The 24,670-nt window shown below is 41.4% G+C and overlaps 1 protein-coding gene across 1 annotated transcript; it reads right to left on the minus strand.

Annotated features, from left to right (window-relative positions):
• On the minus strand, positions 1,085–22,897 carry DYNC1LI1 (dynein cytoplasmic 1 light intermediate chain 1). Its single transcript, XM_021388990.1, has 13 exons — positions 22,664–22,897; positions 22,436–22,509; positions 13,162–13,278; positions 11,045–11,275; positions 8,293–8,462; positions 7,088–7,181; positions 5,382–5,517; positions 4,896–5,007; positions 4,005–4,064; positions 3,849–3,893; positions 2,748–2,868; positions 2,434–2,592; positions 1,085–1,308 (listed from the first exon to the last, which is right to left on the minus strand). The coding sequence occupies exons 1-13, from the start codon at positions 22,780–22,782 to the stop codon at positions 1,196–1,198; spliced, it is 1,551 nt and encodes a 516-aa protein (XP_021244665.1). The 5' UTR covers positions 22,783–22,897; the 3' UTR covers positions 1,085–1,195.

Consider the following 24,670-nt stretch of genomic DNA (forward strand, 5'->3'; position numbering starts at 1 on the left):
TTCTGTGGCTATCAGTACAAAAAGACCGTAAGCTTGAAACAGAACAGTAAAGGGATGCTCAGCATTTTTGTTCTGAAAGCTGAAACCCTGACCTTGGTCAGCTATCTAATACAATACACTGGAGTCATCAGTCTTGGTGTAACTAGTGTGCTTGCAGCAGAATCCACGCAAGTCTGAGAAGCTAGTTTTACTCCTAGCAGCAAACACAGCAGACTTTTATCCTGTTCCTCCCAGAAACAGTGCTGTAAGGAAGTTAAGATCTCTACCAGCGATAATATTCATGTAGAGGTAAAAGATAAAGTGTATTTTAAGATGTTTTACATCACATCCTCAAATTTAGCTGAAAACAAAGAACACCGTGGCTTCAATGAAAGTTACTTAAATTTGAATGCAGAGAACACTTTATTAACTGATTACAGTTTTGATGACCAATCTTAAACCATAATTAATATGGGAAACATAGTGGGGGACATTAAGGCTGAGCCATATATATATAGACAAATCTGGATACTGATAATCTGTACATTTAACCTCTGCTTTTTCTTTATACATCTTTTATTCAGTGTCTGAAATTATTCAAAGAAAACAACCAAAAAACTGGCCACTAATTTAAGGTCTCAGTCTGGAATGAAATTTTTGCATGGGTTTTTGAATGCAGTATAGATCTCAGGGGAGATCAAACACATCTGCAAACATGCTCCAAATCAAGCATTCGAGTATATTTGGAGTTTGTTGTTACAGTTTTGTGCAAGTAGTTTTATTTTCCAACAACTAGTAGTTTTTATCTCCTTTAGAGGTCTACACTCTACTGAAGAGGGTATTAAAATCAACTAATAAGTTGGGAAATCAATACAAATTAAGTGCCTGTGGTGTGTATCAGCTTCCTGCTCTAAGCAACCTTTATCTGTAAGTGGACATACTTGCCAGTTTCACAGAATTACACTGACTTATCAACAAAACCCAGAAATTTATCTACTGTTCTTGCACTGTGAACAGTGGTCCTACGTGATGCGATACCATTTTTCACCTGTACAGCTCCCTTTTGTAAAGTTGGGCAACACACGAAAGAAAGACAGACAAACTGTTTGTGTTCTGAAACGATGTTTCAGTTCTTTAGTTCCAGTCACTGAAGGAAGAGGCAGAGGCAAGTTTGAATTACCCCAGAAAACTGAACAATTGGTTTTATTTGGTGTCTTCAAGATGCTTCACCTTCTGTGGGAGATGTAGGTGATGTAGGAGAGACCATTTCAGGTTTTCGTGAAATTCTGTCCAGTTCTGCCTGAACATCTGTTAAAACTGGCTTCTGACCTACAAGAGAAACGCACGTTGCTCAGCGATGTTAGTGAAACCATTTGGGCAAAGCCTGTGTATCTTTAATTCTCAAGAAGCATCTGCCAAATTGAACCAAAAAAGCCAAAAAAAAAAAACCAACCTGTTACTGCTTCAGAGAAATCCTAGAAATGTTACTCTGGAACCCAAAGTGTGCAGTGAAGGCCTAAGGCCAAAAGTCAACAGCAAAGGAACAAAAGACATATAGTCACGTCCTGTATTTCAGATTTCTCAAAATAACTTCCATATATATAAAGTTGTGGGCATATGAAGAGTTAATGTAAGGTCTAGAAAATACACTTTTCTGTATTCCATAAAGTATGAATACTTCTGAATGATTTGCTGTATTCAGCTGTGTTTGTAAGTAATTCTGAATAGAAATCAGGAGTTTTACCACAGGCTGGAGTCTGTCTCACAGACTTGGTCAGCTTAAGTTGACACTGCTGCTCAAGGTGCATGCACACCCTCCTCAGGCAGCAATTCCCTCTCCTCACCTGCTTACCTCTCCTATAACTTGGGATAGCACAAACATTTATACAATCACAATTAAACCTGACCCTAGCTTGCAATACAACTTTTTTTTCCTCCCTCCACAAGGTCACTCTCAACTCCTATTCCCCAGTCTTGCGTGCATCTAGCTTTAAAGGAATCCCTATCAGACATTTCTGATAAGTACTAAACCTGCTGTTGAAAGAAAATACTAAATTGACTGACCACTGAAGTCAGTCAAGCAAAACCTTCATCACATCAGAGCTAGGCCACCGGCAAAAGAAAGAGTTTAAAAAGCATTTTAAAAAGTTTAGAAGTATTGAAGTCATTTTAACACTGATTATATATACACACACATCACTTTGAAATCAAGTCCCAATGTATCTGAATAATATTAAAATGGCTTATAGCATAAGCTGCTTAAACAGCTACGAGAGAAGGTTTTCTTTGATTCTCTGAGCCATAAGAAGGGCAGGCAATACTGAATTGCTGTGAGAATAAGAAGGCATATCCAACAAAACATGCAGTTAAATGTAGTTGTGTTTGTACTTCCGATAAACTACATTAATGAGAGTGATGCACAATCTAAATTGTGAGTTGACCTTGTTAGCATACCTGACTTTTTTGCTGATGGTGGTAGATTGCTGCCAGTACCTCCAGCGCTGCCTCCACCAGGACTGCCACCAACACCACCAGGGCCACCAGGGGAACCAGTTTTCTTACTCAGCAAACTATTGAAGAAGTTAGCCAGGACTCCCTCACTGGTAGCTCCAGCTACAAGGAGACACGAGTGGGGGGAAAACAAAAAAAAAAAACCATCGAAACATTGTCCAGATAAATAGTGATTCAATATTTCAGTTATGCTAAATAGGCACATTAAAGACAGGTACTTCCCCAAATTAATTTGTGTCTCCCAAAATAAAAAGTACCTTTCATGTTGGGATCAATTTTTTTGGACCCAGTAGGGATAGGTGTAACACTGGCAACGTTGGATGTTACAGATCTATTTGGTGTCCTAGGAGATCCTCCAGGAACTCTTGGTGAGGCATCCTGCGCAGAGAAAGAGGAGAAAACTAAAACAGTCTTCTACAGAATCAAAACATGCAGTGTAATTGCACATAAAATTAAGCACCTCCTTCTCACTTGTACTTTTTAAATAATGTAGTTTCCCTCACAACTGAAATGAAGCAGGATTAGATCTTGTTCACATTTTTTTTTCCCACACTTATTTCATCATTACAAATATTAACTTCAGTGCAACTGAAGCACTGCTGAAGCTTCCCCACAGACACCTCAATGAGAAAGGTGAAGCTGTTACTTTATAGTTCCTCTGTCCATAGTGAACACTGCACCGATGAGATTGTAGGGGAACTAAAACCAGCTTCTTGGAAAGACAACACCACATGCCATCTATTATGTGGAAAGGACTAAAGGTAGTCTAAGGAAAAACGAGCAAATGAACAAGAAAGCTTCAACAAAATAAACTCCCCAAAACATTACTCAGTTCTTCAAAGATAACATATGGTTTTGTAAAATTGCAGTTCATCTAAAAAAAGTTGAAGTAATCTCTAAAAATTTACACGCTCTCTATTAAACTTTTGACTTTTTAGTTATTTTGAATTTAGATGTCATAATTCTCACTTGACCGTATTTTTTTTTTCCCCCCAGAGTTTCAATATTCCTAGAGAGACAGCGCCAAATTTTGGATATAAAACTCACCAAGGCAATTCAGCTGACATACAGTTTGCTCTCTGGCACACTCTTGGGATGGAAAGGGTAGTCAAGTAACTGCTTAGGTGCACTCTAACATATGAAAAGTAAAGCCACGGCATTTAGCCCTTGCTGCCAATACAAGTTGTCATGCCTAGCTGTGAAGAAGTGTCATCATTTTAGAGCAGTGTAAGAAATAGGCTTTAAACACTATGTAGTTTACACAAATAAACTGATCAAAACTATTTGATCATGCAGTTCAGAAACAAACAGCCCTCTAAGTACATGTGATGGTGTTTGAAATACTTGTTAGTACTAACCACGGGCCTTCCTGCAGCAGTAGGTGGCTGTTTCGCCAACTGCGACTGCAAAAGAGAAAAACAAACAACAAATAAACCCGTGTATTATTAGGTAGTACAAAACTTTTTTTTCCTGAAGAGTCTTGTTAGATGAAGCATTTACAGACAGAACATTACCTGCTGCTTCATAAGAAACACTTGGTCATCTTCTGCAACAATTTCTTTCTCATGGACAAACTGCAATACAGAAAAAAAACAGCAGTATCAGGATCTGCAAGCATGCAATATAAAGCACAGGATACACAGTTAGCCCCTGTTCACAGATGCATGCTCTCTGCAGTATGTTCCCTGTTACCTTACCCTGGCCCAAGCCTGGGGTTACTCTCAGTAACTTCTGCACTAGGATGAAGTGGTATAAGAAACAGAAACATCTTAGATCCCAGGTCTACACATCAAGTCACCAAATGCAAGCTTTGCCAAAGCAAGCATGGCTAATACCAAAATTTATAATCCACACTATATAAGCATGCAAAAAAAGTGTGCCAGTTGTATTTCCCTTGGACTCTTAGTATTCAGCACACTAGTGTATGTCTTAGTTTCTCAGAAAGGACATCGGATTAAGTTTTCTCAGCTGAAATAATCACGCTTAGAAAATGATCACTTCCCAGTTCTTAACTTTGCTAGAAGGAAGGCAAATAATTCTGTGACTCAATAACTTCTATATATATACACACACACGGGGTCCACTTCTGCTGGCATTTTGTTCAATCCCTCCACGTTTTCCCTGCAGTTCAGCCTTTTTCTTAAACAATTTGAGAGAGGAAATACACTGAAATGTTCTGAACATACTGTGTAAGCCAGGGAAGAGCTATGCAAAACATGAATTTTTAAAATTATTTTTTATAACTAAGAAAATGTTGAGAACAAAATGAAAAGACAAAATAAGCAAAAATAAGTTTATCATAGTCTTGGAAGCAAAGTTCCAAAAGCTGATAGGGAGATAAGCAAATAAAAAGCTGCCAAAAATACTAGCAAAACGTATTCTGTTTTCAAAACATCTCATTTTACCTTTCTGACTGGTGGTTTTCTTATGCTATCTTCAAAACTGTCTTCTGCTTTTAGTGTTTGAAAGTTCTCATGCAAGATTCCAATCTTCTTGTCGTTATCCCAACCTGCAGGACTAGAAAAAAGGATCATTTGGCTTTAAATTCCATCATTACTTCAGGTTATTCTCGAATGCAGTTCTAATCCACATGGAACTGACAGCCCAGCAAATTGTCATCATTTCCTTTCTTCTGTGCCAGGGGGTTACTGACTAGTGCAGGTGGTTACAGACTGGGACTGGTTCCCCGTAACAGAAAGGAAATGTCTCTTGGTTTAACATTTCTCTTTGGGGCAGTGAACATTTGTTATCTCAGTCCACTTGCCTCTCCAAGTCCCCCAGCTCACCAGACTGCTATACTCATCTTTCAAAAACATAAGACAAAAAAGGCTCTGCAGTCTTGTGCAAATATACGCTGTAGTCACATACACATGACAGTGGAGATAACTTACATAAATACTGCATCTTTTTCCACAACAACAGCTGGAACATTGAAAGGAAACCCGTACAACTTCTGGACTATGTATTTATACACTAGATCAATGTTCTTGTTCTCCTTTACTGAAGTGTAAATAAGTGCTGCCCCATCTGAGTACACTCGTTAAAGAAAACTCCATTTCAGCGGTTAGTAAGAAATAGGAAAATGACCCATTTTTGTTGTTTTAAAGATTATCTCCTCTGAAACATTTAAGAGGAATACAAAAATCAAATAGGTCAAACAACTTCCAATGCTGTTTTTGAAATAAGCTATTTAAGGATCTATGTCTCTGTTCCTGCATATGTTTTAGGGCAACTCATCTGTTGCTCTTTGAGTAAAGGCTCCTCTCCCTTTCAAAGCCCACGATACCAATAGCTTCACTATGATGTCTTTTAAACTGCTTTTGCTTTCAGCGTATGAAAACTTCCATGCCATATCCTTATCACTAACCCATCCCGCAGGACTGTGCAGAGATATGACACAGATACTACACCATTAACATCAGTAGCTCCAAGAATACAAAAGGTCTTTCATTTTCCCAGCTGGGTTTTTAAATTTGGGGACCAAGCTTTTATATTACAGAGTGATCTCCTTTCAAAGGAAGGTAAATGAATTGTGCTCTACGTTAGTACTCAAATGAGAGTGGTTATTACTCCAGTATGGTTCAGTATCAAAGTAAGTTTACACACAGGATTAATAAAAGCAGCAAGGGAAGTTTCAAGTAGTTTTCACTTTGATATTATAAAAATGCCAAAAACCTTAACCAGTTTCTACATAGATGAAATTCAAATTCTGAAAGGGGTAAGTAATCTAATGAGATCTGATTCCCATTCAGCGACATTTAGAATAGAATTCTAAGTTGCATATGGCAATTACAGGGACTAATTCCTACTTATCTTCCATATTCCTTTTCGTCATCTACAGAACTTACTGCAATTATCTATAATTCCATTTTGAAAAAGTAGATCTAAAGGAAGTACCATCACAGTACTTTAAGGAGATCTCAGGTTTTTCAATTAACTTTCCGTCTGTTAATTGTTGTCTCTCCAGTAGTATTTAGACTTCCACTTACTACAGCACATATTATGATGACACAATGAAGGGATACTATTGGCACTTAAAATCTAGATCTGAGCACACCTAGCTATCGAAACATTTTATATATAGCAGTGACAGTTTATGTACGTTGTGCCTACTAACTGAACAGGCAGGGGATCCTTCCCACACCAGTTTGTCCTTCCTTTCTTCCCTCATCACCTTATCCTGTGGGAGTACCCAACACTGAAGACACCACATATTCGGTCAAAAAGAATAACATCTTATGGGCATCTGAAATGATTTCATGCTTAAATGAATTATCTTGTCATTTCAGGGAGCTCTCGTTGGTTAAGAGTTGCTGATTTAGGAACTGATTCCTCAGTATGGAAATGAAGGCAAGTAAAGAAATTTCAAGTAAGGAGACATGCCAGACTCTTGCATATCTGTAATGAATTAAAATTATTCAACAGACTAAAGAAATATTTAAGTCAGCACTGTATGTAGGGAATAACCAAAGCAGGCTTCCATCCACAAAGGAGTTGCGCACTACTTTGGTACAGATGCAAGTATTCTTTTAAGCTGGTCATAATTAACGTAAAGCTTTGAGTCCTTATATTGTCTTCATGAGGTGTTTAAGGATACACTGTAAGCAAAACCGTCTGATATGTGACTGAATGAAGTCGAAGTGTTCATCTCTGTAGTCATGCTCTTTTTCCAGAACACTGATGGCATCGCACTGTTAAGATAAGCACAAAATTAATATACCACTTCCAGTTATCTGTTGAAATAGCAGTGCTGCTGCACTTCCTGTTCACAACTGGGCCATAGGAGGTGAAGCGAAAAGACAAAAACCTCCTGAGATTGTTCAGAAACGTAACAAAACCTTTTAAAACCAATATGCATCTTGGCATGCATGTAGCACAGGCAGCATTAATTTGGGAGTTAAAGCGTTTGCCATTTTCCATTCTCTTCCCAACTGCAACCACGTTACGTGATAAATCAATGTCTCTATTGAACACCAATCCATTGAATACCACCATTTTCTGCACAATGCTTTTACATGCCGTGGTATTACAGGGCATAGTCTTTTTGTCCAGCTACTTACTAGCCCTTTGCAAAGGTAAGCAAAAGCAAGAAGCGTGGAAATGAGAACAAATAAGTAATGGTTGTGGTGAGGGAAGAATAACGGAGAGCCTGGAGGTGAAAGAAAAACAGGCTTTTCAAATCAGAGGGTCAACCTTCTCTACAAGTAACAGCATACGCATCAAAAGGTTTATTCTTTCACTGTGGGCCAGCAGAGGCTGCAGATGGAGTACGCTTAATGCCAAGGAGGAGAAAACAAAACACAAGAACCACTCTACTTTCTCTCTAGACTTAAAACATATTAAAAGTATTTAATAGAAACCAAATCAGGTCACAGAAACACCTTAAGAACTAAGCAATGTTAGCAGAGCAGCACTCTACTAGCTAGAACCCTTAAACTTATTTTCCTTCACCTATAAAATAGTATTTAAAAATCCAACCCATTGTTTGCAGAATGTAGAATGGCTGAGTAAATTAAAGGGAATTTTAGTTGCTTACTGACTAGCTCACTTCTGAGAGCAAAACCAGGTCTGAGGTATTTCTCAATTCCCTGAAAACTGGTGAAACCACAGGAAAAACTACACTCAAATTAACATGCAATCGGGGCTTCCAGAAGATTCCCAACCTTCAACATTAAACATCTTTAAGAATTCTTATCCGACATATTCAGAATGAATTTAGAACCATAAATCTCCCACCCCAAATCCACAATTTACAGCATTCCTTAAATAAAATAAGCAAAAAACCTAGAATGCGAAACAAACCTTTGTACAAACTACTACTACTGGAATGCCTAAGTTACATGTTAGTGTGTCTGCACCCAGGGGTAAAATCACACTGTCATCTTTGTCTTCCTGTAATGAAGTATTTCTTCTCTGTGGAGAAGCTGGAAAATCCTCGCCTGGTTCTACATACTCCTGGAAGTCTCTTACCACTGAAAGTAAAAAAAGTTATATTAAAAAGTCATCTACTTTAGTATTTCAACATTGATTTCCACTGCCATTGATCTCTAGTACTGCTGACAATGTAGTACTTCTGCTTCTTTAAGTTGAAAACACTGAACACGCAGCAAGTGCCACACATTTCCTTGCTCTGTGCAGCACAAGAAAGCTGCTTTTATGGACAGGCAGAAGAACACGGCCAGTTCTAAGCGTCCACCAGGACAACATTAACCCATTTTTATTTTTATCACTGTGGAAGAACCACTAGGTAGTTGCTATTATCTATCACTGTTTGATCAATCTCCTAAAGAAAGTAAGTTCCCTTGCGTTTTTCTTGGTGAAATAACGAAAATCTGTTAGAATAAACAGAAGCAAGCCTTACACATATCACTTAGCTGGTCTGACCTAAAAGTCCCTTGTCCACACTTCTCTGCACCATGAATCTACACTAGTAAAAAACAAAAAAAACGTAAGTTATTAACTAGATTATTAAGTAGTAGTATGTTAAACATTTGGCATGATTTTATAACAGAGCAGATACTAGTTTAAAATCTAGCAAGGAAGGTAAGTCAGAATCCAACAAGAATTAGAAGGAAAAAAAGACAAGGTTATAAGTGTAACTTTTGTCAAGTTCTGATGCAAATGCCCAAGCTCTAATTACAAGGTCACTTAATGTTCTTCCAAACAAGGATGCGGTATCAGGCATCAGATGTTTGTACCTTTCACATCAAGCATCTCATTTCACCCAGCAGAAAAAGGATTCTACCCCAAACCACCCTCATTACTTTTCCATGAGTAGCACTGCCTGATTCAGCTAAAAATCCAGGCAGCAAGATGACTTAGCTAAATCACACCGCTGAACCACACACACCAGTGGCTCACTGCTCTAGGACTTTCTCACTGCTTTGTCCTGATTTGTGTTCATCCATCCCTACCTTTACTAAGCTGACTGCAGCCGAGTCCATACCTAGAAAAGCACCGGGTGAATTAACAGAACACTGAGTTATCCAACACCCGGGTTAAAGGTGCATTAGGCTGAAATTATTCAGCTCTTCTACCCAAAATTCAGAATAAAAAAAGCACACATACAGATTATCATCTCTACTTCAACAGTTGACTGAGGCTCTTATTAAGGCAACATTGCTCCTTCGGTCTGGTCCGAGAGCCTCGCAGACTGACTGTGTTTTTAATCCAGAGCTCTCACCAGGATATGTCAGCAACTCAAGGGAGGCATCCCTTGAAGGAAAAAGATTAACGTACTGTATCAACTCAGAGACCTTGGAATGTAATCTCAGGTCTTCCTTTGAGGCACAGTTACAGTGATCAGCTATGAAGTTTCGTTAGGCACAGCTGAATTCAGTAACAGGAAGAGCTGTCACAACCCTTCACACACAGCTGCCACATCCCCCCCAGTGCCTTCCCAAACCAGTCTTTGTTCCCACAGAGTCCATCTCTGAGTAGAGTTGAGCTACTTAAACTAGAAGTCACAGCAAGGTGCCTCCAGAAGACTCCACACACAGTAGATTTCAGTCCCATTAGCAAGTTAGATCAGCTGACAGGAGCCTCTCCTGAGCAATGAAGCTGATAACAAGAATAGAATAGAACTATGCAGCCAAAACTCTGGCAAGACTCCTCTCTCCCTTCCTTCCAGCCATGTCAGGCTTCTACCACCAAGGAACACATAAAGCCACATCATAGGAGGCTCATGTTTATATTCCAGTTTTTGTCTGGATTATGTCCAATATCACCCACTGCAGTAAGCTATTGCCTTACTGCCCATTTAATCACAGCACAGCTACAACTTGGATTTAAAAAAAAAAAAAAGCTATCCAACAAGTGCTTAAGAACATAACAGTTCTAGAAACCAACTTGACTTCAATAAATTAAGCTTTAATCATGCTACTTGATCTTGACACACAGCTTTCCCAAATGCTCACTTCCTGTAGTAGTTCAGAGAGGTGAATGGGCAAGGTTCATGATTTAGCACCCCAAGTGAAATACGACGGCTGCCCAAAACTAGTAGGTGCTATGACACCAGTAAGTTCAGTCAGATGGTTTAAGGAATACTGCAATAACCTTGTGTTCCGCATATTTAAGTTCAAAAGACGTGAAAGTGATAGAGCATACCCACGCCAAGAACCAAAGCAAAACACACGTAGCTGCATTTGTGTCAAGAATAACTCCTCAAGCAGAAAGGGCCAAACATAACTGTGCATGAAAACATCCTGAATGCTTTTGACATTTACACTTTCGTTAAGCAGAGAAAAATGCAAAATTCTCTAGAGTGACAAATTACACAAACAGGTAAAATACTGATGCAGTGTAAAAGGCCAAGATTTGCCTTTAAAATAATTAAATATAAAATAGAAAGCCATTCAATTTTTTCGTTTGGTAAATCTAGAAAAAATCTCTAGGAAACAAGACTAAGTTCAATCTAGCTTGCTGGATCTGGAACTCCTGATTTTAAGCCACATTTACAGCAGAGAAGACGACTGCAATGGAGAAATTAAGTTGTGCAGAAAGCATTAAGCATATTTGATTGAAGTGGATCCCTAGATGTCCGCAGAATACTCACACTTTTGTTCCATTTCTTTCATTTCTTCAGGAGGGATTTTTAGCTTGTCAATGTGTTCTCTTACAACACTTGCCCATTTTTGCAAAGAATCCATTGCAGTCCAAGGCCTTGACATGTCTACTACCAACATAATTAGAGTGTCCTTAAGCGAGTTTGACTCCATCGCAAATTTAAGAAGACCTTTGTGATACAGGTCACCATCCAAAATCCACACATTACATCTTGTCTGGTCTATAACAAAAGAAGAAACATTTTGAGATTAACTTGAAACAGTCCACTCCGTAACAGCCGTTGCATTTTCTTTAGGCATGTAAAATACAAGTTAAAAAAGAAAGAGATGTGTTTCAATCAGTCAGCTTAACACACACACAACAGCAAACTGCAGCTTATGGAGAGCCCATGCCCCTCAGAAACACTGAAGTTTAAAGAATTCAGTTTAATGGCTGTAACTGAAGATCTTAAACATGCTATCTGAAGATGAAAACTCAGAGACAAAATTAAATATTTCCACTGTTAATCTTCACCATTTGATAGGGAAAATGGTTCCCTTCAAGAAGCAACTTGGAAGGGGGACTTTTGAAGGGGAGATGGCAGTCTTTAACAGCTGAGCAGACCAAGGGCTGAAAAGGGATGGCTGAATTCGTTCAATGTGATGTGCCTGTATAGCTCTGTACCTTGGCCATCAGAAAATTGAAGCAGAACTGAAAGTTTCTGTCACAGGCTTTAATGATTTAGATGGAGAGTAAACAGGCAAGAAAGTTATTCTTCAGATTTGCAGGACAATCACAATGCAAATAAGCCAACCTACCGCTTCTTCCACTAAAGCAGTGAACTCCTACACTCAGAAACTCTTAGCTTCTGAAGTAAATGAAGAGCTAGTGATTCAAAATTAGATAGGATAATATGATTACATTTTGCCTTCAGGTCAAGTTTCATTACTTCTTACGAAAGCTCTGAGGAAGACATTCAGAACAAATTCTTAACCTTGTGGTGTCAAGTCATCTTTGAGACCAATTGCCAGATGTGGAAGTCAGGAAAGTAGGTGATTTCAGAAGGTAAAAGGAACTAACTTCTGTTTCTCCTTCAACCCATATTTGTTTTCATAGCACGGAGAAGTCATTTTTACCCACAAGTACCCTGGTGTATTCTTATTCACACTTAACTGCCTCTAAGCATTGCCTCTAGATAATTCTTTACACTTTGGCAGTTAGTGGTGAGACCCCACCTGCAGCACTGCATTCAGCTCTGGACCTCCACACAGGAAGTATATGGACCAGCTAAAGCAAGTCCAGAGGAAGCTACAAGGCTGGAGCACCTATCCTATGAAGAGAGGCTGAAAGAGCTAGAGTTGTTCAGCCTGAAGAAGAGAAGACTCCGGGAAAACCTTATAGTGACATCCCAGTACCTAAAGGAGCTCTCTACAAGAAAGATAGGGAGCAATTTTTTACACAGGCGTGCAGTAACAGGACAAGGAGTAATGGCGTTAAACTGAAAGATGAGAGATTTAGGTTACACTTTAGAAAGAAATACTTCACTCAGAGCGTGGTGAGCCCTGGAACAGGTTGCCCAGGGAAGCTGTGGATGCCCCATCCCTAGAAGTGCTCAAGGCCAGGCTGGATGAGGCTTCAGGCAGCCTGGTCTAGTGGAAGGTGACCCTGCCCCTGGCAAGTGGGTTAGAACTCAATGGTATTTAAGGTCTCTTCCAATCCAAACTATTCTATAATACACTGCATAAGCAGTCTATAGAGTCCTTCCCCTGCCCTCTCCCCCTCAATTTAACCATCAGTGTGGAATTAAGCATTCCACAGGTGCAGGTTTCTGGAGTCTTGAACACCTTTCCCTCTAGGTTTGACAAGGGCGCTTTTGCCTACCATCCATTCAGAATGTTGCAAAACACTGTGGTTTTTTTGTGGTTCTTTCATCCTCTTCACTGGTTGCTCTCCTCCTCATGCCTGGTCATTCATGATATATGTAAAGGAAATCAGAATGAGAAACCTGATAATACAAATTGCTCGTGGACTGAGCTGACCTATCAAGAAAGATAACCATCCCATTCTCATTCCAAATATCACAACACTGAACCACTAATTTGGTTTAAGATACTATTAGAAACTTACCATCTCGATCTTCATCATGCACATTTAAATACAAATACTCCATGCCTCTTCCTTTTTTGTATTCCTCGATTCCTTGCATTTTTCCTATTAAGCTCGTTTTACCTGCTCCATCTTCACCTGGAGAGACAAAAGTTAGATACCACTCAATCTTTAAACTCAACTACGTTTAAAAATCATTTGTGGCAAGAAGGAAACATTCTGTAACAAGACAACTGGCTCATTAAATTTTCAAAATATAGAGGGCTTTGCCCCACTCATCCATTTGTTTGAAGAGTGTGCTTCATCTTCAAATCTCATTTCTAATTAGTTATAAAGACAGTTATGATAGTACCTACCCTTTTTGAAAAAAGTTTTTAATGCACATTTTACAAGCTAACTTAAGTTGTCTAACACTTGAAACAGTTTCACTCTTCCACTTGTAACCAAAGCAGTAACAAAGTCTTTCTGAAGTAGAGGCTTAGGTGACAGTAAGTTCATCACACAATCAAAAGAATACTGTTGACAATTCTCCCCAGTCAAACAGGACAGAGCACCAAGCTGAATAGGGAAAATCTGTTTCCTTGTAACTTTATGAACTGGCTTCTTTGAATCTTTTCTACAGTTATGAAGAAGCGTTAAAGGAGGTGGAAAACAGGAAACTATTGTCTTACATTCTGACACAGCCTGCAATCCAGATCCATTCATCTCACTCTTTATGACCACTTATTCCCTCCAAAGGGACGTCAGATTGCCAGTGAACCTTGCACCATAAGCACACTGTAACTGCTCAACTGCTGCCAAAGACTCTTCTTGAAAAATCTTCTTAGTACATGTCCTAGAGCTGGAAAAATTCACATGCCATTTTTCCAGTCTGAAAGAGTAACCTAAGTACATTTGGGCATAGATCAGGGCTTTGCTTCTCTAATGTGATAGACTGATGGGCACATTTGACAGGCTGAGAGAGCTGGGGCTGTTCAGCCTGGAGAAGAGAAGGCTGCAAGGTGACCTGATAGCGGCCTTTCAGTATCTGAAGGGGAGCTACAAGAAAGAAGGGAACAGACTCTTTAGCAGGGTCTGTGGTGATAGAACAAGGCGAAATGGTTTCAAGCTTAAAGAGGGGAGACTTCGGTTAGATGCAAGGAAAAAGTCTTTTACAGTGAGGGTGGTGAGGCACTGGAACAGGTTGCCCAGTGATGTGGTTGATGCCCCGTCCCTGGAGACTTTCAAGGCGAGGCTGGATCAGGCCCTGGGCAACCTGATCTAGCTGTGCTGCCCCTGTTCATGGCAGGGGAGCTGGACTAGATGGCCTGCAGAGGTCCCTTCCAACTCTAAGGATTCTGATTCTATGATAAGAGTTAGTGACTAGATGGAGATCAGTAACTTCCTAGAGCTCACTCACAGATTATAAAATCAAAATTAATAACAGGTTCTTAAGTACCTTATCAGCTTTATGCCAAAGAGAACATTTTTTTCCAAGTCTCTCCAACACAGTGAAAGTAAAAGCACTACATAAAAAGAAAAAAGTGTAAGGACAGTAATTTTCACTGTTACCTATATCGATGAATTTTCCCTTTAGAGGAACTTGGCCATCATCCTCTAGATGAATATTACACCTACATTTATAAGACCACAGAAACAGCCACAGAAGACAGCAAGAAAATCATACTGATAGTCGGATGTTGAATTTTCCCAACATAAAATGCCCAAGATTGCTCAACGTAGAGTTCAGCTTCAGATTTGACCAACAGCCTAGAAGCTACCAGAAAGCATAATGCTATTTACTTTAAGTAACCCAGAAAACTTAACAACAGAATGAAAAGGCATTTAAAGCGAAGTGAAAATTAGACCAAAAGTGAAGTTTAAGATCTGGTTAAGTGCAGAGAAGTTAAAAAAAAAAAAAGAAGTTACATCAGTTAAACTTTAAGTTTGTTTGCAAAAATTAGTCTGCAAGGTCCTTAACTTTATTAAGTCTGGGCACCCCTAGGAAAACACAATTATAGGTAATTTTAACTAAATGCTGGAAAGCACAGCGAGTTTCTATTCACACAAGTTTTCCCTCTTCTTGTACAAATATTCTCTTGAATAAGAAATTCTGCCTGAAAAGTAGACAATTCAAGCCTCTTCACCACAGATGAATTACAGTTCCTCCCACCTTCACCAAAGTACTCAAACTTCTTAAACTTGTCATCTACTAATAAATGAGGAGACTCTATTGAGCTGCTGCCCTGGCAAGGTATGTTGCAAGAAGTTGCTATTACTGTTGCCAACGTTTTCTGTATGAAACACTGTTGTTTTACCAGGTTCAAATTAAAAAGAAGAAAAAAAAAGCACAAAACCAGGTAGCTTTGGTTCACTTGTGCCAGCAGAATGCTCAAAAGACAAAATAATTCTTATTCCTTTGAAAGAGGATTGCAGTTTGCCACTCCCCAGGTTTCTCACACTAGCTGACCTCCAGCTAAGTTCTCTTGCATTCTACTTTGTTTTACATACGTGGTAACAAAGATTACAACTTGTTTGCCTTCGGAAAGTTTAGCACCTTCAGCCAGTTCTCAACAAAAGTGCCTGCAGCTTGAACCTAAGAAACATCTGTGGTCATGAGAAGTTCTAAACATAGCGAAAGGAACGCTTAATTTCATTAATTAGTCAAGTAAATGAACAGAACAGTGAGATTTGCTGATGATATAAAGGAAACTGAAAGATACATGGAGAAAGGTGTTAACACCGGCAAGTGGTCCAAAACAAGCAATTCGTGAACAAAGTGGTCTACAAACAGAACTGCTCACAAGGGTGCAACACAGCTGCCTAGCCACATGTGCCCCATCCCACAGGTGATCCTGAGTTCTCAGAAGGTCATAAGCCAAATTAGAGTCAATGTCTGGAAAAAGCTGTCAGAATGTAAAAAAGGGGACGTTGTGCAGGACACGAGGACTTTCTCCTCCTTGCCCATACTGTTCATGAGAAGAAGTTAGAAAAGATTACTTTTAACATGAGAACAAAGTCCTGATGTTCCATTCTACCTCTATTTCTTAAACATGTTGGACATACCTTTTACAATTACAACTCTGACAGCTGCAAATACATTTGTATCCTCGCTATTCATCTATTTTTCTTCATCCTAAAGCCTTCAAAATAAAACTCCTGAGAAGTCAACAAATTTCGAATATATCCAAGTTATGCCAGGAAACCACAGCAGTAAAATTCTGCTTTCTAGTTACTTTTCAGCATGAATATATCAAACACCAACCCCTTCCCCCCCTACACACACACAAAAAGAAAACACCACATATGAAAATCTTAAAACTGTGCTTATCTACAACTCCCGAATCGTAATTAGAAACCTCATTAGCAAATTCTATTTGCATATAATGCTAAGCTCTAAGACCTCCCAAAACTCAAATGTTTTATTGTAACGCTTTTAGTACGCACAGAAGCTTTCCTCCACAAGAGGACAAGGAAAATATTGGCGAGGAGATGGAAGTCTATTAGCTATTTTAAGTTTGATGGGTAACAGACAGCACTGTAATGCAATTAGTGTAGGTACTGGCAGGCACATACATAAAAGTGAGCATATATTCTTTTATTTCTAAATAAGAACACATAGATACACACACACCTGTGGCATTTGACGTTATGAGCCCTAACATACTTAAGAATATTTTTTGTCACTGCCTCTGGGTAACCCTGAAGTACAGGAAAAAGCAATGCTGCTCAGTTTCAAACAAAAGGGACAGTTCATATCCCTAGGTCTTAAACTTCCCTGCCCGTTCACATTACAAAATAAGGTGCTTCATTTTATGTAAAGCTCTACTGAAACAGTATGCAAGACAGAGCATTATTATGCACCTCCAGGAAGAGTAATCATCATACTCCTCTCCCCTCCAAAATTTTCAGACAAAATCCTTCGGCTTATTTATTTCAAGAGATGTGACAGTCAAATTTCTATACATAAGCTCACAGAGCAAAATATTTCCAGCACACAATTCTTGCTCTTGAACTGCAAGGCAGAATAAAACTCAAGATGCAAATTTAAGATTGCATCCTGCTTTTGTAAGTAACCCAAACCCCTCCTTTTCTAAGATAAATCTTAAAGAACTAGAATTCTCCACTACATCAAGCGGCACTCGTATGTTAATCATACAGTGAGGAAACAGAAGCGATGCTTGCCAGCAAGCAGTGCTGTACACTAAAGCTGAATACAAACATGAGAGACAATAGATTTAATTTTTCGGGAAGTCAAGCTAAGAAGCAGTCAAAGCAATCTGCTTACACAGTATTTCACCATCTCATTAACGAAAAGGAGAGCCTTGCATTCAGCTGAACAAAAGCCATCTCACTTCTATGCCCACACTGCTCCTTCACTCCCCGATGAGCCGCTTGAGCTGGGCTCTGTGCATGCTGCAGCCTCTCTGCAGCCTGAGATGCCATCACCACCAGGCAGGGCACGTGCTCCTGGCCACAAGCACCGAGGCAGCACGCTACAAAACCCTGCCCTGCTCCCTCCCTTCAGGCCCACTCCAGGTGAGCAGAAACTGGAATATCGCCGCATGCACTGATCTGATGCAGAATTGGGCAGAACGGTCGCCCATAGAAGGAAAGGGTGGACAGTGAGGTGAGCAAACAGCCTTCTGTGAACAGAGACAAGCACTTGTCTATGAGCTGCTGGTTGGGTGCTGTCCAACCCTAAACCCAGAGGGAATTTAGGTTGCAGAACTTCTGTTCGATTAAACGTTGATAATTAACAGTATTTACTACTCGTACTACTTCCACTTCTCTTTCAGTCTAGAAAATGAAAACAGAAGCAGATTATCACTTGTCTTAGAACAAGGCAGACATTCATTTCTTACTGCACGTGGAACAACCCTGAGTATAATTCATTACCTTCAAGACAGGCATTCATTTTCACTTACATAAATCTCCTCCTGTAAATGTGTTCAAAATATGTGAAATCAACATGGCAAAATGCAAAATGTCTGTTTTAACAGTATTGTTGGTCTATCCCCCTTCCATTAGGGGCTCTTATTTTTTTCCCCGGCAATAGTTTGAGAAGCCATGCATTTGCTGAAAAGCTGCACGTGTAATCGTAATGCCAAAGGTTCCTTGATGGAACTTGAGAATGAGTTATCAAGCAGGGCAAAGCAGCTTTCCCAGCTTCAGAGTGATCTCTGTGCTACACAGCGTGGAACCTCCAAGCCCTAATCCAGTGGAGAGGAGACACAACAGCCTTCCCACTACAGTCAAGGGCATGCGTACTGTAGCTATTTTCTAGATAAAACACTTCACTCAAGCACAGGCTAATAGCTGCCTTTTCCACAGCCTCATATCAATCAGTGAAAGAGACTTGCTTACACATACTATACTAATTGAAGAATGTCTTCTGCAGAACAAGACCAAAATAATCAGAGTAAGCCAAGTTTAGTTTGCTTTCAGAGAACAGAAGACCAAAATTAATTCTGCTGATGAGATTCTTCTCCAGAATTCCTCAAAACAACATGCAAGTTCACAGTCAGTAGGTCGTATCAAGCCTTCAAATAACTCACCACCATATCAGACTTCACTCATTAGAGAACAAGCTTTGTTTTACCACACTGAACAAACGCATCTTTCTCCTCACGCACCATTCACTTGGTTTTATCGTGGCACTAAAAATGAAACAACTTTCCCGAGGACCACAGTAACCACACTTCTGCATAACAGCAGAATAGAAAGCAGAGCATAAACAACTGTTCCAGCATCCTTTTGGCAAGACCTGCAACACAAGAATAGATGGTCTGACTGCGGAAACAGGTTCAGCAGTAACAGCATTACTTATTTCTACCGTGAATACAGGCAGCACGTCTCTAAGGCAAGCACTGAGTACCCTGTAACACAGCAGTAAGTCATCTACTGCATTTTAACCCAGGTTCACTACCAAAAGAGAATAATCCTGTGCTACTACCAAAGGGATGCCTTTATTAGTATTCCTGTCACTAGCCTACCTGGAGAGCACAGAAACACAATTATCCACATTAGCACATTCAGAGCTATTTCTGAGATAGATCCAGACATCAGCAGCACTGCTGGCAAAGCAGAGACAGATTAAATAAATGCAGTTCAAAAATTCCACAGTTTCCCATGCTGTTATGACTAAATAAGGCTTACTACATAAATTTCATTTAATTCTGGCCTCTTGGAAACGTGTTAGAGCAGGAAGAACGTTCTCAGAAGTGCACCTTCATTCTAAAACAGTAACCTAATTGTTTTGCTGCTACACTATCTAGGTAAATGTCCCATCAAAACAATCAACACTTTAGCACTCTAGCTCTGTTGACTGAAACAGAACTTGGCTTACATTTGGAAGGCTCTTATCACGCAGAAGGCGAAGAAGTTCAAGTTTAGATTTTGAGAGGAAGAAAAGAAGCTATCTGGCAATTCCTGCAAGGCTAGAGAATTAAACGTTCAAGATGAACAATCAAGATACAACCAACAAGCAACATTTCATCAGCTGCAATGATGAAGTGATCATGGAAAAGCCAACAGCTATTTGAATAGCAAAAAAAAGCAAATAGAAAGTTAAAGTTCTGTTCAACACTAAAAATTCAGTAAGAATATTTCATAGTATTTTTGTAGTCTCATGACAATCTGCTGTCTCAAAACGTAACACTGAAGCTCACTGCAGTTCAAGGATCCACTAAAGGAAAGCAACAAGTTGCAACAACTCCTTGGGATATACCAGTTCTCTACAATAAGTCATTCTCAAAACACATCCATGCAGAAAAGTGCACCTGCAAATTAGCTGTATAGACTGTGGGAACTTCTTCTCAAGCATACTGACAGCCAACAGGCAGGAGCAGAGCTCAAAGATTCAAACAGACAGGCCTGGCCCTGCAAAGCAAGAAAGTGTGCATGCAAGGCAGCTGAGCACTGACTGCCACTGAGCTCAAAGCCTTTATTACCGAGTGGAGTAAAGCACAGAGAAAGCCAAAATGCTAGTGATTCAACGGCAGCGTAGGTGTGCAACACAGACACTTGCAGTCGGATGCACGTGTCACTAGATGGTTTGACATCCTGAGAATTGCAGGCAAAGAACTGTGCTATGCTTCAGAGATCGGAATGCATGAAACACAAAGCCTGCTAGAAAGCATCTATTCAGTTGGTTTGCAAGCTAGGGAGCCTGTTTTCTCATGCATCACGGAATGACTTTGCACATTACTGCTTGAATACATGCTGCAATTTATTGAATAAATGATTAGTTCAGGCCTCTGAATTCAAGCCTTCACACATTCTGTGCTGCTATGGATTCCATCCATAACCCACAGCAGTGACATTTCAGCTGCTTCATCTATCCCACTTGCTGGTTCAGGTATAATTATTGCAGCAATGAATGAACAAGAGGGCTCTCAGTAAGCATCAGCTTTATCATCACACTCAACAAAAAGCACCGATCTCGTCTGCTCAGCACCTTTACCGTACAAGTGAGCAGAAGGAAGAGTTTGGGAGGAAAAAAAAAGAATGAGAAATTCCAGCAGCAACAAAAGCCACGCACTTCCAGCTGTCTCCAAAATAGCACCCAGAATTGGCAGCAAGACAAGCCCATTTCCTTAAGAAAACGGGGATAGCATGTTTTCTGCTGCTATGACATGCTAAATGAGGTGGCTATGGCTGCTCTGACAAAACTGCTTAGGGATCAGAGCATACCTGCTGTATAGAATTGTTCAGGAAAGCTTGTATTTCTATTATTAGTTCACAGAATCATAGAAAAATGCCTTTATACTACATGCAGCGCCAATCAAAGTATGAAGGCTTCACACTAAGAAAATGAAACAATTCTGGAGAAGCAAAACTATAAATCAGCCTGGATTTTGCCAATTTTGAGCAAAGAATTACCAGTGTAATATGTTAATCTTCATTTCACAGAACAGCGCGTCATATCCAGAAACTGACATCTGGTATCCCAGTTTTCCTGAGTTATTTCTGTGGTGTTTTGAAATGTTTTCCAGGCTCTTAAAAATGAGATGTTAGCATAGTTAAAAATAAATGCTGAAATTGCAGAATTAGCACACCAATACTAAAACTTCTCTAACACAAAGTGAGTGAAAATGTACTTTATAACTCCTGCTGAAAAGTATTCTAAGAGTAAAGAAATTGGAAACAGTCATGGCAAGAAGTGATCCTTATTAACAACAAAAAGCCAGTATAAGAACTACTTAAAGGAAGGAAGCTTAAAAACAGAGGAAACCTGGGGCAACTGAGAAACTGCCTGAAGAGATAAGGCTTCACCTACTCCAACCTCAGTCTGGACTCTCCTTTCCCATTGGCTGCATACTTCAGGTACAGCACCCTGGCTTGCAAAGGAACAGTCAACTGAATACAGAGATTACGTAGAATTCATACCAAAAAAAAAAAAAATCACACAACCAAAAAAAAAAAAAAGAGCATCAGCTAAAAAGAAGTGTTATGTTTAGGAGGTGTTCAAGAACCATGTGGATGTGGCACTGAGGGACGTGGTCAGTGAGCGTGGTGGGGATGGGTTGGCAGCTGGACTAGATGGTCCTAGTGGTCTTCTCCAACCTTAACGGTTCTATGATTTAGTCATCCTATAAGCTCTACGTAAAGAAATTAACAGCACATTTCTATACAACAAACAGAATGAGTGCTTGAAACCATTCTACAATGCCCTCAAGCTCTGAAGGAAGCACAGTCTCACACTACTGAGCACTGAAGAGTAGCATACACTACACTACAAAGAGAGAAAGACAGAAGCGTAATCTTCTAGGCAAGGATCACCACTGGAAGGAAGAGCCCTTCCAACTCCACCAAGAACAGCTACCCAATTTAATTTCAAAGGATGACATAAAAAGCTCTCAATTATTATGCAATCTTTCTTTAAGATCAACAGAACCTCCAATCTCAAAAGCCTACTCAGTTACATCACGTAAAAAGCAACAAATCAGAGGGCAAGAAGTTCTGTAACAGGTTCGCCAGACAGCCCCGTAATCCCTGCACGGCATTCTCCTCGCTGGGAAGTTCTAAGCCACCACTCAGAGCAGGAAGAAAAGGGTCACAGAGACAGGCAGCTCGAGGATGAGAGAAAACACTTGGGAAAAAGCCCCCAAGAGATGGATGAGCACAGGGCTACCGAGTGCCACAGCGCCCGCAGAGCCCGCGTGACTCTCCCCCGGGCTTCAGCCACGCTCCCACACGCCGACACGCAGCTCTGAGAGACGGGAGGGCTGGCCGAGGGGGAGCTCGCGGATCCACCCGCCCACAGCCATTCAGTTCCTCGTGGCGGTGCGCGCCGGAGGGCCGCGGTGCTCACCCAGCAGCAGGACGCTCTTCCCCGAGGGCAGCTTGGAGCGGGAGCGCGTGGACACCTCGCTGAGGATGCAGGACCTGCCGCGGAGAGAGGCACGGCTGAGCCGGGGCCGCGGGGCCGCCGCCCAGCGCCTCCCTTCCCTTCCTTTCCCGCCCGCAGCGCGGCCCCCGCCTCCCCACCCGCGGGGCCGGCAGCCACCGCCCGCAGCCCGGCGGCGGGGCGGGCGGTTACCAGAGGTTCTGCCCATCGTCCTCCTCGCCGCCCGCCCGCAGCTCGGCGCCGGCGTTGTTCGCGGCACCGGATGCCGACGAGGAACCGAAGGAGCCGGCTCTCCCCACCGCCGCCGCCATCTTCGCTGCCTCCTCCCTTCCCTTCCCTTCTCCGCCCCGCCGCCTCCCCGAGACGCGGAGCAGGCGGCGGCGCGGCGGCGGCTGACAGGAACCCGGATGTGGGGAGCCGGGGCGGGGCGGAGGGAGGTGCGCCGCGCCCCGGGGAGGCGGAGCGGGCGTTCCCTGCGTCGGGCGCCGGTGGGGAGCGACCCGGGAGCTGTGGGTGTGTGGGCAGTTTCTCCTGCGGGTAAAGCCCTGCAGCTGGGAGAGGGAGCCGCGTTCCTCTGCCCGCCTGCTTCCTCGGGGGTCGGTGTCTTTGGCTGGAAAACGTGTACCAGTGGTTGCAGATGTGTCGAAGCTTATTCACCGCGAAGGGAGACCTCCCCTTCCCTCCTCCTTCCCTCAGCCATTCTGGTTGTTGTTTAAGGCGGCTTTCCCTGTTTCCTCCTGCTGTCGTGGAGGGTTTAGCCGTGTGCCTTTGCACGAGATGTGAGATGTGCACATTCCGGAGGGCTCACGTACCACAGCTTCGCACCTGACACCTCTGGAGATGTTGTGCATCCGCTGCCCTCACCAGAAGTCCTCCCTCCCTCCTCTCTGTTTCATTCCTCTCTCAGGAAATGCGGAGAAGAGGTGAAAAAGGAAATGCTTGGTCATCGTGCTCTCCTAGCCTACTTTGGGGAATAATACAGCAAGACTGAAGCTGATATGGATAGAATCGAGCCTTCATCAGCTATGCAGTACATTGGTATGCACGCTGTTAACAGGCAAGGCTGCTATATGGTGAGCGTTCCTCAGTTAGCTGTGCACCTGATGGAGGAGGAAATTTAGAAAAGCCTGTGATGAAGATGATGCAACCATAGAAAAGAATGAAAATCTATAAAACATTATTTCCTTTCTCACTCTGTAAGGTAATTTTCTGTCTGGCAAAGACAGTCATGGGGATGTATGGAAACTGCTGTGCCGTGCAGCCTGTACCCGATGGGCACTGCAGACAGGGGCTGGTAGTAATGGAACGGCACCCAGCAAACATGCAGGCCTCCCTTTCTGCTGCCTCACCCAGCCTGTAGGGATTTATCCAAGTGCATTAAATAGAAGAGCTTTCCCCAGTACGAAACTGTAAAATTCAACTTACATGTTTAAAATATATTTTCTTAAAATACTGTGCTATCGATATATCCGCACCAAAATTACTGTTCTGTTCTGATACCCGGGTACCGTTACACTTGCAGGGGTAGGTCTGTTGTACGAGGCATACAACAGTAATGAAGAATTAAGTCCTTCAGTTATGATGACAAATAACTTTATTTCTGCTGTTGATTGTTAGCAACAGTTTTAACTTGAAAAGGGGGTGTCCATGGTATAAGGACAAGATCAGCATCCCTCTGAGCTACCCTGGGGCGGCTGGTTCTTGGAGCAACCAGCCGTGCTGGCAGTGGGGAAAGGCGCCTCCTGGGTGCAGCGGTTGGTGACTGCGGGAGCTGGGTGTTGGTTTCCCCTATGTTCTGAGCCTTCTCCTGCTTCTGACAGGCTTGGATCATTCCGTATACTTCTGCTTGTTCTTCACACAGGGCTCCTTGTTGGCTGTCAGTCTTCACCTAAAAAGTTTTGTCTGAATTAACATTGCATGAAATCCAAGAAGTAATGGTCCAGCTTCTCTGCTTGTATGTATTGTCGGTGACCAAATACTGTAAAATCGGTTGCGAATGTAGAAGGCATTTTTTTCATAGGCCTATGGAAATGAATTATTATAGTTCAATTACATTTAAAAGATCCATTTTAGATTGTTGGAGAGATTTTACCTTTAAGGCAAAGCTGTTCTTCTCAGCATTGTTGACCTTGTTGTTGAAACCAAAATCGCAAAGGTCGCAGTGCTCTATACGTGCTGTGGTTCACTGTGCAGAAAGCA

The sequence above is a fragment of the Numida meleagris genome, chromosome 2 (assembly GCF_002078875.1).
Source record: "Numida meleagris isolate 19003 breed g44 Domestic line chromosome 2, NumMel1.0, whole genome shotgun sequence".
In the NCBI taxonomy this organism is placed as follows: Eukaryota; Metazoa; Chordata; class Aves; order Galliformes; family Numididae; genus Numida; species Numida meleagris.

Coding starts and splice junctions, on each gene's coding strand:
- DYNC1LI1 (XM_021388990.1), bottom strand. CDS start 22,782: ATGGCGGCGGCGGTGGGGAGAGCCGGCTCCTTCGGTTCCTCGTCGGCA. Junction 13,279..22,435: donor GAAGAGCGTCCTGCTGCTGG/GTGAGCACCGCG, acceptor TTGTCTCTCCAG/GTGAAGATGGAGCAGGTAAA. Junction 1,309..2,433: donor ACCATCAGCAAAAAAGTCAG/GTATGCTAACAA, acceptor TTTCTCTTGTAG/GTCAGAAGCCAGTTTTAACA.